Source organism: Periplaneta americana, chromosome 3 (genome assembly GCF_040183065.1).
Source record: "Periplaneta americana isolate PAMFEO1 chromosome 3, P.americana_PAMFEO1_priV1, whole genome shotgun sequence".
NCBI lineage: Eukaryota > Metazoa > Arthropoda > Insecta > Blattodea > Blattidae > Periplaneta > Periplaneta americana.
In genome coordinates, this window is record NC_091119.1 from 161112433 (window position 1) to 161126491 (window position 14059).

Here is a 14059-nt window from a genome sequence, read left to right on the forward strand (position 1 = left end):
TATATTTGTTAATTATTCGTCTATCAGTTCATCTGTTGCATTCTATTTACTTTGTTCATTACTCCTTCGATCTGTTTACCGAATGAAGTAACAGAGTTATTATTTTCGTTCTATTTATGTAAATACATTTTAATTACTAAAATGTAAACACTTGTTTCGTTCTATTAACATTTAAGATCAACACACCATTAGTTTAGGTCAGGAGTATAACAAAACAACTATTACATTGTGTTTCTACTGGGTTACGCCACTGCACAGCTTTGGGCTCGCCTTGTAAAATATCAAACCCGGAAACTACGAAATACGCCTAACCTTGTTGTTTTAGATGTCGAGTGAGTAAGTTGCTGATTATGTTCGTTCTACCCCTTTTCCCCATCGCTGATTTAGAGCAACGGCTTCAGCAATATCTTCGGGTCGCACTCTTTAAAAATATAAAGTGTGACTACTAACTTACACTCAAACCACTGACAACATGTGAAAATTAAATAAATAGAGACAATAAAGAACAAAAACTTAGACACAAAAACTGTAATAGGTAACTGAGACCAGCGAATAGGGATTATAAAGAATGGACACTAAGCGAATTTTCCTGTGTTTTGTTTCTCTGTGCGCCGGCGTTTAGTTCCACTTTCAAGCGCTAGAGGTTAGTGTAATCGAGCATACGCTGAGATAATAATTGAGTATAGAGTTGAGACACAGGATCCAAACATCGCCTACCTTATTGCATAATCCAGTACTACCGCTTTGCTTCAAATAAATTCAGGTTAACAGCTTTTCCTTATTTCTCAGTGACAAACTAGTTGTGATAATATTTTTTTATATTTCAGATATAATAAATTATATTATAAAATAATATAATACATTATAAAATTATGTATCAAATTCATTTAATATTTGTATTTTTTATTGGGTTATTTTACGACGCTGTATCAACATCTAGGTTATTTAGCGTCTGAATGAGATGAAGGTGATAATGCCGGTGAAATGAGTCCGGGGTCCAGCACCGAAAGTTACCCAGCATTTGCTCGTATTGGGTTGAGGGAAAACCCCGGAAAAAACCTCAACCAGGTAACTTGCCCCGACCGGGATTCGAACCCGGGCCACCTGGTTTCGCAGCCAGACGCGCTGACCGTTACTCCACAGGTGTGGACTTTAATATTTGTATATAATATAATATAGGTATATGGTTTTACTTCTCATAAGAGTTTTGTTTTTCCATTTTCACTGCTATCAAATCATTACATATTTTAATTGTTGTTGGTATCAACGTCTCAACTCTCATTATAAAGGAACTCTAGAGTCAAGACATTACAGTTAATAACGGATTTATTATTTTATGGATCCAATTTATTTTATTTGAATACATAATGTGCCTAGATATATTAATTATATGTGTTATATTTCCGCTGTGTCGACTGCTAGCTGGTGTGATGTCAGCGCCAACTCTAGGGAGAAAGCTGAATCTCACTCTCTAGCTGGCTTGAAGGTCATTGAAATCAGTCCGGCTACATCAAAGGTACCGACGCGAAGTGTCCATACTTGGTTGCCTATACCCTGCTGAGACTTTCTACAAATACGAGTAAATGACGGATCTCATAATGATGGCTTTTTTACACGTCTCCATGGTAACTAAATGACCACAAATTGATGGGTATTAAATTGCATGGCCTACTGAAACTCTGACTAACAAGTGTCCGGGTTTTTTGTCCCTGAGTGTATATATATATATTTTTTTTTTAATTGTTTGTTTTCCTGCCTTTTCCCGTGAGTTTCTTTAACAACTACTGAATATAATGTAGACTCACTTCTTAAACCTATTATCGCTTCTCGCGATGTCACTCCAGTGAGGTAAGACACTTTATTGAAGCTTCCTGCTTTGAGGATGTTGATCGGCGTGTCTGGCAGGAACACTTCTTCGTCTGTGGTGTTAATTTCCGTTGTTGGTAAGAATAAGAGGTCTTCTTTGGCAATGATTTTCCACTGTAAAAGTTAAATAACACATACATAAGTTACTTACCCGAAGAAAAGATGAGAAATGGAAGAGAAATTTAAAATTCATTGCTGAAATTGCTGACAGTTTCTGGTATTAATCCATACGCATTTCGTAGAAATTCAGTTTCTTCCTCATGTTATGAACAGAGCTAAGAAGTTGGTACCAAAACTAGTAAGTTGTGTAAACGAGGACTATATCTCTACTGATTGAACAGTAGTAACGCAGCTCTAAAAGTAAAAAAACCGGCACAACAAGCATGTACAGTCGGGTGGCAATCGAACTTGTCCTTGTGCTAATGGTCCATGGCCATGGAACAAACACTATAAGCAAGTAATATAGAAATACGGTAATTGTCAATTAGAACATTCGTAACTTTAAATATAAAACAATTTAGACATGCATTAAAAAAAAATTCCGGGGTTTTCCCTCAACCCAATATGAGCAAATGCTCGGTAACTTTCGGTGTTGGACTCCGGACTCATTTAACCGGCATTATCACTTTCATCTCATTCAGACGCTAAATAACCTAAGATGTTGATAAAGCGTCGTAAAATAACGTACTAAAATAAAAAAATAAATAAATAAATGCATTTAAAAGTAACGAATAAAATTCATAATGATATGTTTCTAGACTTGTTACAATATTTAATAATGTATTTTTTCAGTTTATCGATAGATATTGATATTTATTTGTCAGCCAACTTTACAATTCAAAAAAGTAATATATATAATGTCTTTTATTTTTTTTAGCAATGGGATTTTCACTAAGAAAATTAAAAACAAACCAGAAAACAAAATAAGTTTTTTAAGTGTTTATGAGAAAAGATTGAAATTAAATAATAATAATAATAATAATAATAATAATAATAATAATAATAATAATAATAATAATAATAATAATAATAATAATGATTTATTAAACGTGGCAGAGTTATGAGATTATGTTATTGATATGCATATTCAGCAAAAGTTCAACTCTAGCTAAAAAAATAGTGAACTTCAGAAATTTCGATAGCGCATCGCGTAAAAGGAAAAAATTCCAATTTTGCAAACAGTCGGGACAAATGTCGGTCGATTATGTGCGAAGCCATGTCGATAGAATTCGTGTTTACATTAATCTATCCGCCTACCTGGACGAAATCGGTAAGTTAAATTATTTTATGCTCGACCATGCCGAAATGTAGTAATTATACACCTGGTAGCAGACCTTTAATGCATGTCATTAAAGTACACCTCATTAAAGGTCAGGTCTTTCAGCCAATGACGACTCAGGTTACAACTGTTCAGCCAATGACAGGTCAGCTTTCTACCGTTATAAAACCGCAAGTATCGATTATTCTCGGATATGCAATCGAAAGAGAATTAGCGAAAAGTCACGGAGGCTGGAAATCCAATACTGCCGCAGAAGGTTATGTTCCGTTACTATAATAATTAGCGTTAATTGTAAATAATATTCAAATAAATTCAATTTGTCATCTCGTTTTTCAATGTCTAATTTTATTTCAATGTTATCTCTGTAGGTTCTTATGGCCTAGCAAGGTCACTGTGGACATCTGTTCCTAGGAAAAAATCAATACTTTCGCGTCTGCGCACATATCACAACATACGGGACATTGCTCCAGGTCAGATACAATAAAATTAATAATATCAAGTTAGAAATATGGTCGAGCATAAAAAGTCGTATGAAACTCGCCTATAATGGTAATTAAGAAGCTCGTATGAAAATTATGAAACTCACTTGCGCTCGTTTCATAAATATCCATACTCACTTCTTAATTACCTTCATTATAGGCTCGTTGCATAATGTACTATTAAGGCTGGTTCACAATAAACCGAGAATGGAAACGACAACGAGAACGAAAACGGAAATATTATTAAAATAAATGTATTTAAATGTAAGTATTCACAACAGTTAATTGTGAATGCTCACATTTAAATACATTTATTATAACAGTATTTCCGTTCTCGTTCTTGTTGTCGTTTCCGTTCCAGGTTTATTGTGAACCAGCCTTTATGCTCGACCATGCCGAAATGTAGTAATTATATACCTGGTAGCAGTCCTTTAATGCATGTCATTAAAGTACACCTATTCATTAAAGTTCAGGTTTTCGATTATTCTCGGATATGCAAACGAAAGACAACTAGGGAAACGTCACGGATGCTGGAAATCCAATACTGTCGCAGAAGGTTATGTTCTGTTACTATAATAATTAGCGTTAATTGTAAATAATATTCAAATAAATTAAATTTGTCATCTCGTTTTTCAATTCTAAATCAATTTCCAGGTTATACATTCTCTGCATTACATCAAGGTCAGTGACATTATTGTTCCTCAGAAGAAATCAATACTTTCGCGTGTGCGCACATCTCACAATTTCGAGCTATGAACAAGGTCACTTCCGATCTTCTGTCAGATACAAATAAAATGAATATTTCTGAATAATTTCAAGTTAGAAATATGGTCGAGCATAAAAAGTCGTATGAAACTTGCCTATAATGGTAATTAAGACGTTCGTATGAAAATTCGTTTCATAAACAAACATACTTGCGTCTTAATTATTATCATTATAGGCTCGTTGCATAATGTACTATAAATTTACTTGATAGCCACATGTAAGAATAGTAACAATGAAATTTTTATGTACATTGTTGTTTCATATGCAAGCACTCGTGTGAGAGACGTATTCTACGTACACTGTGGACGTGTCTTCGGGTGATTTTTCACCCTGATTGGGAGAGGAAGTTACAGAAAACCAACTTCACAAGATTATTAAATGCAAACGAATCGTCGTTTTAAAAATCTTAAAATCCATATTTGATGTTATATTTAAATTCTCACATATTCTTTCATTGGTACGCTCCTCAGGTAGCGCAGCAACTCGTCCTTGTCTGTAGTATTGGTACCCAGAATGTTTCCCGCACGAAACGCCAATTCGATATTCTCGTTGGGCAACTGGAAGGCCCAAGAGCTGAGCGCGCTTGAACTCCCTACTATGGCGCGCTGGAACAGACCTGCGGAAGAAATCTCTATATTAGCACAGTACATTCTCTGCAACACACACTTGGTGAAATTCTGTTACTTAAGGCGGTGCGCAACTGAAATTTCTAAAATCCATCATTTTCGAGCTAGAGAGTTCAAAACTTTTACTGATTTCTTTTACATACCAATATAATCACCAAAGCTCGGAACTTGGGGACTTGTGTCGTGTGCATGAGTAAGGTTACAGGTACAACGTACACAAAGCTCACGCTGCAAGTGCTCAGGGACAGTCGTATGTACTAAGAAAGTGGCCGCAACTAATGACAGGAAGACGGACGAAGAAACTGTTATGTCGAAGCCAATGACATTCAGGGAATTAAAGGTAAACGGTCTGTTTGAGGAAATAGAAAATACGTGTTATTTCGAATGGGTATTATAGAAGTTTGAAAATACATTTTGTTTTAAATTTAAGATACAGAATTTCGTGGAGAATTCGGAGGAGATACATTATTTTTTTTCGAATGGAGAGTTTATATTTTGTAAGTTGTGCCACACACAAACTAGAGGCTGGAAACGAAATTCATTGAAAGGCATTGCAGTCCCTCAAATTGTAGAAAACTCTGTCCATAGCCATGGATCGAAACGTAGAGGGGCTTGCCCTAGTAGTGACACACTAATTGAAAACTATTTTCGAGAAAAATTTAGGATATACTTATCTTTCTCAGATACGAGATCAGCTAGCAACTGCTGAAAATCGAACAGAAAACAGTAACAGTGAAAACATTCAGTATTTTAAGTCTGCTACCGAAAAATCTTCGAATGTAGATAGTCATACACTGTAATAAAATGTACACAGCAGAACAGTACATTTGATATATTTCTCATGTTTATTTTTATTATATATATGCTATGAAATTACGTGTTTTAACCTACCATAATATGAATATGTTGTTGCAGCCAGAAACCACTTTTGTAGCAGACCTGACAATACCTCCGTGCTGGAAGCGGGAGTTTGTTGACATTGAAGTCCGGTCGCTTAGTCACGTGCAAAGACACAAGTCCCCAAGTTCCGAGCTTTGATAATCACACATTGTAAATTTCAATTTTTTTCTCATATACACTTAAAAAATAAACTTTTTTTTCCTAACTTCTTAGTGATATTCCTATTTCTAAATAGAGAAAAATAAGATTTTTTAATCTAATTTTTTCTTAAAGGTAACACTGCATAAGCCTATTTTGCAATGGAGTGTTAGAAATGTCCTACTCTAATTTGTTCATCTATAAAGAAAATATTAACATAAAATTTATTCTGTCACACGTTAAAAGTGACAGCCAACCCCCACCATAGGAACAACACACCCCCACCCCTACCATCGACAACTGCACATCGCAGAGCCAAAATCAGCAGTGGTTCAAGAGACACTGAAGACGACGACAAATAGCGTCGAAACGGGCCGTCTGTCGAAGGTAAATAACTTTTTAAACAATTTTAACACTTTTAACGTGTGACAGAATAAATTTTATGTTGTTAACAAAGTGTTAACGTGAACTTTAATCAATAAAGAAAATATAATTTCTTCTATATTCAAATATTAATGAAATACATAATACTGTTTTACGTAATAATTCTCTAGCAGTAAAGCTATGCTGAATACAGCCAAATCAAATGTTCCATTTCACAACAGAGATATTAATGAATAATTATGCCAAGTTTCATCAGTCTACCTTTAACAACTGAGAAATGAAATGAATACTTGTCGTTGAAAACGTAGAAAAATTATTTTTTTAGATAATTAAATTTGAATTTTTGGTTACGCTTAACTCGTGCATTGACACAACGTCTATCAAATTCATTTGTAGATTTAAGATACTGATAAAATTTTCACGAAAATAGTCCTCATGAAACTGTAGGTATTTTTAACGCGAAAACAAAAGCAATATGAAAAAAATTGTCAAAATTCGACTATTTTCAGTAGCGCATCGCCTTAAGAACTACAATTCATTCAGCCTTGCTGCTTATTGCTACGTGTTTTCAATGGATAGAATACAAAATGTTCACTTTGATATGTAAAGTAAAGTGATCAGGTCATTCGGAGAGAAGTCAATACATTGTTACTTATAGGTCATTCGTTATCTCGTGGAATGAAATGCATACCTGCGGCGTAGCTCTTAGTAAGAGCATTATGGTGAGGGTAAGTGAGCTAGCTAGCTGCAAGTGGGAGCATAGCGAGAGAGGAAACCTTTTCAGTCCACTTTCTTCCTCCCCTTACGCGCAGGTAGATTTCACGAGATAACGAATGTTCTATGTACTTCATTATAAAACAATTGTGTGTGATTTCCTGAAAAAAGTTGCATTAATTTTTTAGGTTTAGTATTTATTTTAAGATATGAAAAAAATTAATGCTTTCATACTATCTAGATTTGTAGATACGAGAACTACAAACCTTCATTCTATCAGACACATTTTCAAAACTAGCTGTCGTACAGTTCTGATATTTTTATTTTGTAACTTGACTTCATTCAATGCATTGGCTGTACAGTCATGAATCAAAGACCGACACGTTTTTAATACGCTTCTGTTGACCTTTGAATGATTGCAATACAAAATTTAAATTTTTTGGAAACGTTCACCTAACATTAGATAAGTTAATGAGGAAAAAACAATTTGTTGCTATGTGTAGATATTTTCTCCTTTCTTCGTTCGTTCTAAATTTGCAAACTAACCTCTTATCGTTTTGAATTTTGAATAATTCCTTTTGAATTAGTTATATTTGCAAACAGTGTTTTGAAAATTGCCATGTCATCACATGGACTGAAGTAACGTTGTTTTACGTAACGTGAAGCGTTTATACTCGTTTGTCAAATGAACAAACTAACACGAAATCTTCAATATCTGACGTCAGTTGCTTAGTACTGGCAATGAGTTACGTCACACTTCTGATGCCGCTTGCTTACCAATGTATCGTTGAGAAATATTACAGTAATTCCGTTGAAAACACCTATTCAGATATGTGCTGTATATACAGGGACATCACTTTATTTTTACCAACATTTTTAACATTAACCTGGCTATACTCGGAAACACTGTTGCCCCCTTCCATTACAGGAGTTTGATGTTACTAGTGCAATATGTAAACAAATCATTTTACTAGGTATAGGAGGAGAGAAAAGTAGTGTATCCATTTATGTTGTAGGGAAATACGATATTACGATTTTCAGTTTGATCATCACTTTTACGGAATTTATCAAAATACAGTAGAGTAGTAACATCTTTTTTTTTTTTTTTTTCAAAAAACTCAACTTTTCAGGCGGCTATGTTCGTTATGTAATATCTACTTTATTTAGCATATTAATTATTGATGTTAACATAGAATATAGAGAGTGCACTTAAATTGAGGGGGTGTAAGTGCACTTAAGTTACTTTTGAGAAAATGGGGTTTAAATGTTTAAGCATTCGTAAAATCGGTGAAATTTTTATTTAAATTTTAATGTTTGATGCGATTAAAATATCCCTTTGCCACTAAAATTTTAGATACTTTAGCTTTCACTGGATGCACTTAACTCATGTTATTACAAATGTCGATAGAATTCCTTTGCTTCTAGCCACCTCAATTCAAAAAAAGCTAATCTGAATTTTTAAACAAGTTGCTGAAAATGGTTGCCGTTCATTACAATGCAGGCTTCAATTCAGTACGCATATTATTAAAAACATTTTGAAGCATATTCTCTGAAATTGAATTTATCGTTTCTTGAATATAATTTTTTGGTACGATAATATTAATATAGGTTCTTTCTTCTATAAAAAACGCAATCATATTTATGAAACACACTATACACTACAGTCTTTACTTCACTGCTTGAAGACTTCGAATGCAACAGCGGCCGTAAGTTTGTGTGTCTGATGGGAGCAAGGACATTAGTGAAGGGGTGAGAGTGAAGTACATTCAGAAATGCAGGTACAATAAAAATGCAAGTAAAATAAAATGATGTCCCTGTATTTAATAAAAATAAAGTAATAATACAACACATAAATTGCATTAAATTTATTTTACTTTTGAAAGTATTCAATTCCACTATCCTCATTCGACGAGTTGAAAAGGAAAACAACTAAAATTTTGAAGTTTTGAGAAAACAGCATTTTAAAGTTTCGTGTCGCTTTGAAAAATTCAGTTAACACAATCTAATTTGAAACTAATAGTTCACAAAGTCCTGCATTACCTAAATAATGTTTTAATAATGTGGTTCAGTGGCATGATACTCGGTATGTGGGATAGCCGTGAACTAAGAACTCAATAATTAGACTTCATATTCCAGCTACCTATAAACTGGAATGAAGTTGCCTGATTCGAAGTATAGGCTATGTGACGTCACAGCGCAGGTACAGGTACTTTCGTATAAAAAATAGTTACGCATCCTCTGCCGTTTTCCTCTCTAGAAAGTCAAAATCGAGACGCATTCATAATGAGTAGTCTTATCGATCACAGCTCTTACTAGTCATATTATTACATCTTTGTGGCTGATTGAAGGTTCATATGCAGAAGTAAAATGCCTTTGATAAGACGCTCAAGCGTGTAATATTACAGGGCATAGTTGAGGTTATCTGAACTAATATTTTTCACTGTCAATATACAAGGATATCATTTTATTTTTACTTCAATTTTTATTGTACCTGAGTTTTTTAATGTACTTCACTCCCACCCCTTCTACTAGTAAACTTCCAACACAACCAAGGCCGCGTACATGCAGTCAAGCAGTACTGAGTACAGTACGTTCCAGAAATATGTTCGCGTTTTCTAGTGACGAAACAGCTTTCAATATTGAATCATATTTTCGCACAGGTGCTGTCGTCCGTTTGCCTACGTCGCATCCCGATTTTCCCCACCTGCTTCTGCTCACGCCGCTGAAAAAGCTAGTGGCTGGGCTGTCTTAGTCTTTTCTGAAAACATTAATTTCTGTTAGGAATTGGACGTCTACGTAATATTATGCAACTGTTTAAAATAACTTAAATAAAAGGGCCTCGTTAAATAATTGTCACGTGATTTCTCCCCCCTTTCTAAGATCCTCCGACATAACTACTTGGACGGACAGTAGATAGCATGTCTGAGTAATTTTATTTTTTCGGATCGGACAGAAGTGAAGATTGAATTTACAGTACGTAAGGTTCCTTTTTACAGAGTAGGTACAGAATTATTTCAACATGAGTTATTAGTACGAAGGACGAAACTGTTAATTGGAATTAGGTACAATAGTCTATAGTGCGATAATATGCACAAAAGGACTGAACCCTGTATCGAAATGAACGGTCATCATTTTCAAAAATGTGTTTAAATATCCATATTTTGATTATTTTACAATTTAACTTCATTTTCTATAGTGTACGCTAATGTGCTGTAGACAGTATAATATACACTGCATAATGAATACGTCCACATGGACAGCTCAGTTCGTGAGTAAAAACACTTATTGTTAATACTGTACTGTATTTTGATTAAACAAAAACTTAATGAAAATTATCAAATTCGAAATTGCGATATTTCCTAGTTTACGTAAATGGATTAACTACTTTTCTTCCCTCCTATACCTAGTAAAGTGATTTGTTTTTATTTTACGCAGTTTCATTGAACTCCAGTCGTGGGAAGGGGTAGCAAAAGGTATAGCCAGGTTAATATTGAAAATGTTAGTAAAAATAAAATGATGTCCCTGTAGATAACATTACATATAAATTGTGTAAAATAAACGTAAAAGTGACCAAAAAAAAACAGTGCACTGAAATACATGTAATACAAAAAGGTACAGAAAGTGTGTTGAACGTAATCAAAAAAAAAAAAAAAACAGTCTCATCACAATCTGAAAATTATTAAGATATTAACTTGACGTTTAGCATGGATTTATGTAATCTACTATGATGTTCAGTGCTAACACTTCAACTAATAAATTAAATAATCTATATTTTAGGGAATTTCTAGTGATACAGCTACTTTATCTGAAACGTAGTGATAATCATCTGGATGAACTGCATAATTATTAAAGTTTATAAGGAGTCAGATGAAGACGTTTCTTTAAAGCTCTATGAACTTTTGCTTTCGGAAGTCCTAATTGTCTGGCACATTTACGAACTGATTTCTTTGCACTCTGAACAATTGCTCTTCGGATGGCTTATTGTTGCTCCTATTATATTCGCCTTTGATGAGGTGCGCACTTCTACTGGAACGCTAGAGCGGGTACGTCAGTTCCTGGTCAGCCGTTTCACAGTTCATGGGCGACACCTAAACATCTCTTAAAATTCATGTGTCTTATGATAATTTAGAGGATTATGGTGGATGTGATCAAAAAGAGCAAATAAAGTGAAACTGGAAAACATCGAGAAGTATAGGGGAGAGAGAAAGTGTATAAGCAGATGTGTAGAATAAAATATAAGTATTTATAGGAAGTGAGAATAGTGACAATGGATTAAGTGTAAGCAGAATAGTAAGAAAGTGAAAGTGAGCGCAAATAGGAATGAGAGAAAATAGTGAGAAAGGGTTAAGAGAGGTGAACAAGTGACAGCATAAAACTAGTACTAACATTTGAACGTTGGAACAGTAAATGAATATAAGAGAAAGATAGGAGAAAAGGTCAAAGAACAAATAGGACAAATAATTCAATATGATAATTTATAGAGAAAAATTGAAATTGAGATTATAGTGAATAGTAGTTATAGGATAAAGGGGGTGTGAAAGTAGTATAGAATATTAGATATATTAGGATTAAGGAACAAATAGAGAATAGCAAATGAAATGTAGGAGAAATACTGAAGGGGAGTTTGACCAAATAACAAAAAGGTACATAGTGTAATTGGGAGTATTTGTGTAGACGTGTACTGCAAATAATGTGTTAATGGTGGCACCGGATACAGAAATGTGAGGTACACTATTACATGTAAAGAAGTGCTGTGACGAAATATATCATATATCAATTTAGTGGATTATAATATTATTGATGTTTCATAGGACCCATCATGTTTATTTTTCCCCTAATATAGAAGGGAAACGCTGTTACGAAATTGGTAATATTCCAAGAAATTTTCAACTTCAGTTTTTTCATTTTCTCACCAGCAATAAAATAAGTCCAATGGAAAGATTTTCCTTTATAGTACTTAAACGCATATACCTATACATTTTGGAAAAGAATTAACATGACTATTACACTTTTACTACGTCATACTACTTTTCACCAATAAAACGGTACGAAAGGACGTTTTTCAACCAAGTATGGCTGTTTATCGCTACAATTTTATAACTTTCCTAGCATTTGTTTGTTTTCATCACTTCCTTATCATTTATTTCTTTGTTTGCCAACATTTCAAAATGCAAATTCTTTACGGTACTATAAAACATGCCTTGCGATCGTCATTTGTTTCCCGCATAGATAGTAAAGTGAAAATGCGGCTCCGTTCAAACGTTTTGGTGCAGCTAACATTGCTTTAATAGAATTTTTGTACCTCAATAATTATGGTCGACCATGCCGAAATGTAGTAATTATACACCTGGTAGCAGCCCTTTAATGGACCTCATTAAAGTACACCTATTCATTAAAGTTCAGGTGTTCCACCAATCAGAAAATACCATTGTAGTAATATGAAAGCGCAAGTATTGATCTTTGATTGCAATCAATAAATCACCTATATTTGAAATAAAGTCAGTTCTGTTACTATAATAATTAGCGTTAATTGTAAATAATATTCAAATAAATTCAATTTGTCATCTCGTTCTTCAATGTCAAGGTCAATGTCGACATCTGTTTCTAGGAAAAAAATCAATACTTTCGCGTCTGCGCACATCTCACAATTTACGAGGTATTGCACGAGGTCAGTTCCACTCCTCAGTCAGATAAGAATAACATTAATGCTTATGAATAATTTCAAGTTAGAAATATGGTCGAGCATAAAAAGTCGTATGAAACTTGATTATAATGGTAATTAAGTTGCTCGTATGAAAATTATGAAACTCGCTTGCGCTCGTTTCATAAACATACTCGCGTCTTAATTACTACCATTATATGCTCGTTGCATAATGTACTATTATTGTATCAGTGTATTTTATTTATTATAATCTTTATATACTTTCTTCTGTTTTTATTACCGTCCTACCATTTGTTTCTTTGTTTGCCAACATTTCAAACTGCACATTCTTCACGGCGCTATAAAACATGCTTTGCGATCGTCATTTCTTTACCGCATAGATAGTCAACTGAAAATGGCGGCTCCGTTCAAACGTTTTGGTGAAGCTAACATTAGTGTAACAGAGTTTTAATAAGTCAATATTTTATTCTATTAGAGAACTTTATTTCTTCTAATATTTATATACTTTCTTCTAATCGTGTAATAGTCAATTAAATGTCAGTCGAGTTTTGATTTTCTCTACATAAATCTGCTCGTGTTCCACTTGCAGATTTATCGATAAATTCAAAACCTCTAGTGAGATTACTGTTGATAAAAGTTTCCTGGTAAGGATGTGGCGTTGAAAATACTGTAATACAAACCAGTGGGTTAGAGTATCTCGAGACAGAATATGGCTAGGCTATATAAAAAATCCAAGGAAAATACTGACTTACCCCGTGACATGGGGGACAGAACTTGGTAGTGTACTGCTGCTCCTCCTGCACTCTCACCGGCTACGGTGATCTTGCTGGGGTCTCCTCCGAAGCGCGCGACGTTCTGCTTGGCCCAGCGCAGAGCAAACGTCTGATCCTTCAGGCCGTTATTTCCAGGTACTTCGGAGTTCTGGAGACTCAAAAAGCCTACGAAATATCACAATAGAGCCATATTGCTGAGTTCTTGATAAAGATGTAAATGGCACAAATTCGAGAATAAAATATTTCGTTGTCGTTGCTTCGGCTATGGCATGAATCTGTTACAATTTAGTAACTTTTAGAATTTAAACGTTTTGGATAAGAAGTAGCAAACGCTTCATTGTAATGTAATTGTATTCTTTTTTCCGCTTTGCTTACGGCAGGAAACACGCGCATGAGACATGCTTGCAAAGCCGGCTCAGATTGCGTCATTATCGACTCGTGAATTCTCGCATATTTTCATTCATACTGTATAA

The 14059-nt window shown here is 34.3% G+C and overlaps 1 protein-coding gene across 2 annotated transcripts in view; it reads right to left on the bottom strand.

Annotated features, from left to right (window-relative positions):
* The window catches only part of LOC138696777 (juvenile hormone esterase-like), a 68041-nt gene that overhangs the window by 27001 nt on the left and 26981 nt on the right, over positions 1-14059 (bottom strand). For both annotated transcript variants that reach the window (XM_069822173.1, XM_069822174.1), the window contains exons 5-7: positions 13566-13751; positions 4833-5005; positions 1806-1980 (exon numbers count right to left, since the gene is read on the bottom strand). In XM_069822173.1, the coding sequence (XP_069678274.1) occupies positions 1806-1980; positions 4833-5005; positions 13566-13751 (534 nt within the window). The remainder of the gene's footprint in view (positions 1-1805; positions 1981-4832; positions 5006-13565; positions 13752-14059) is intronic.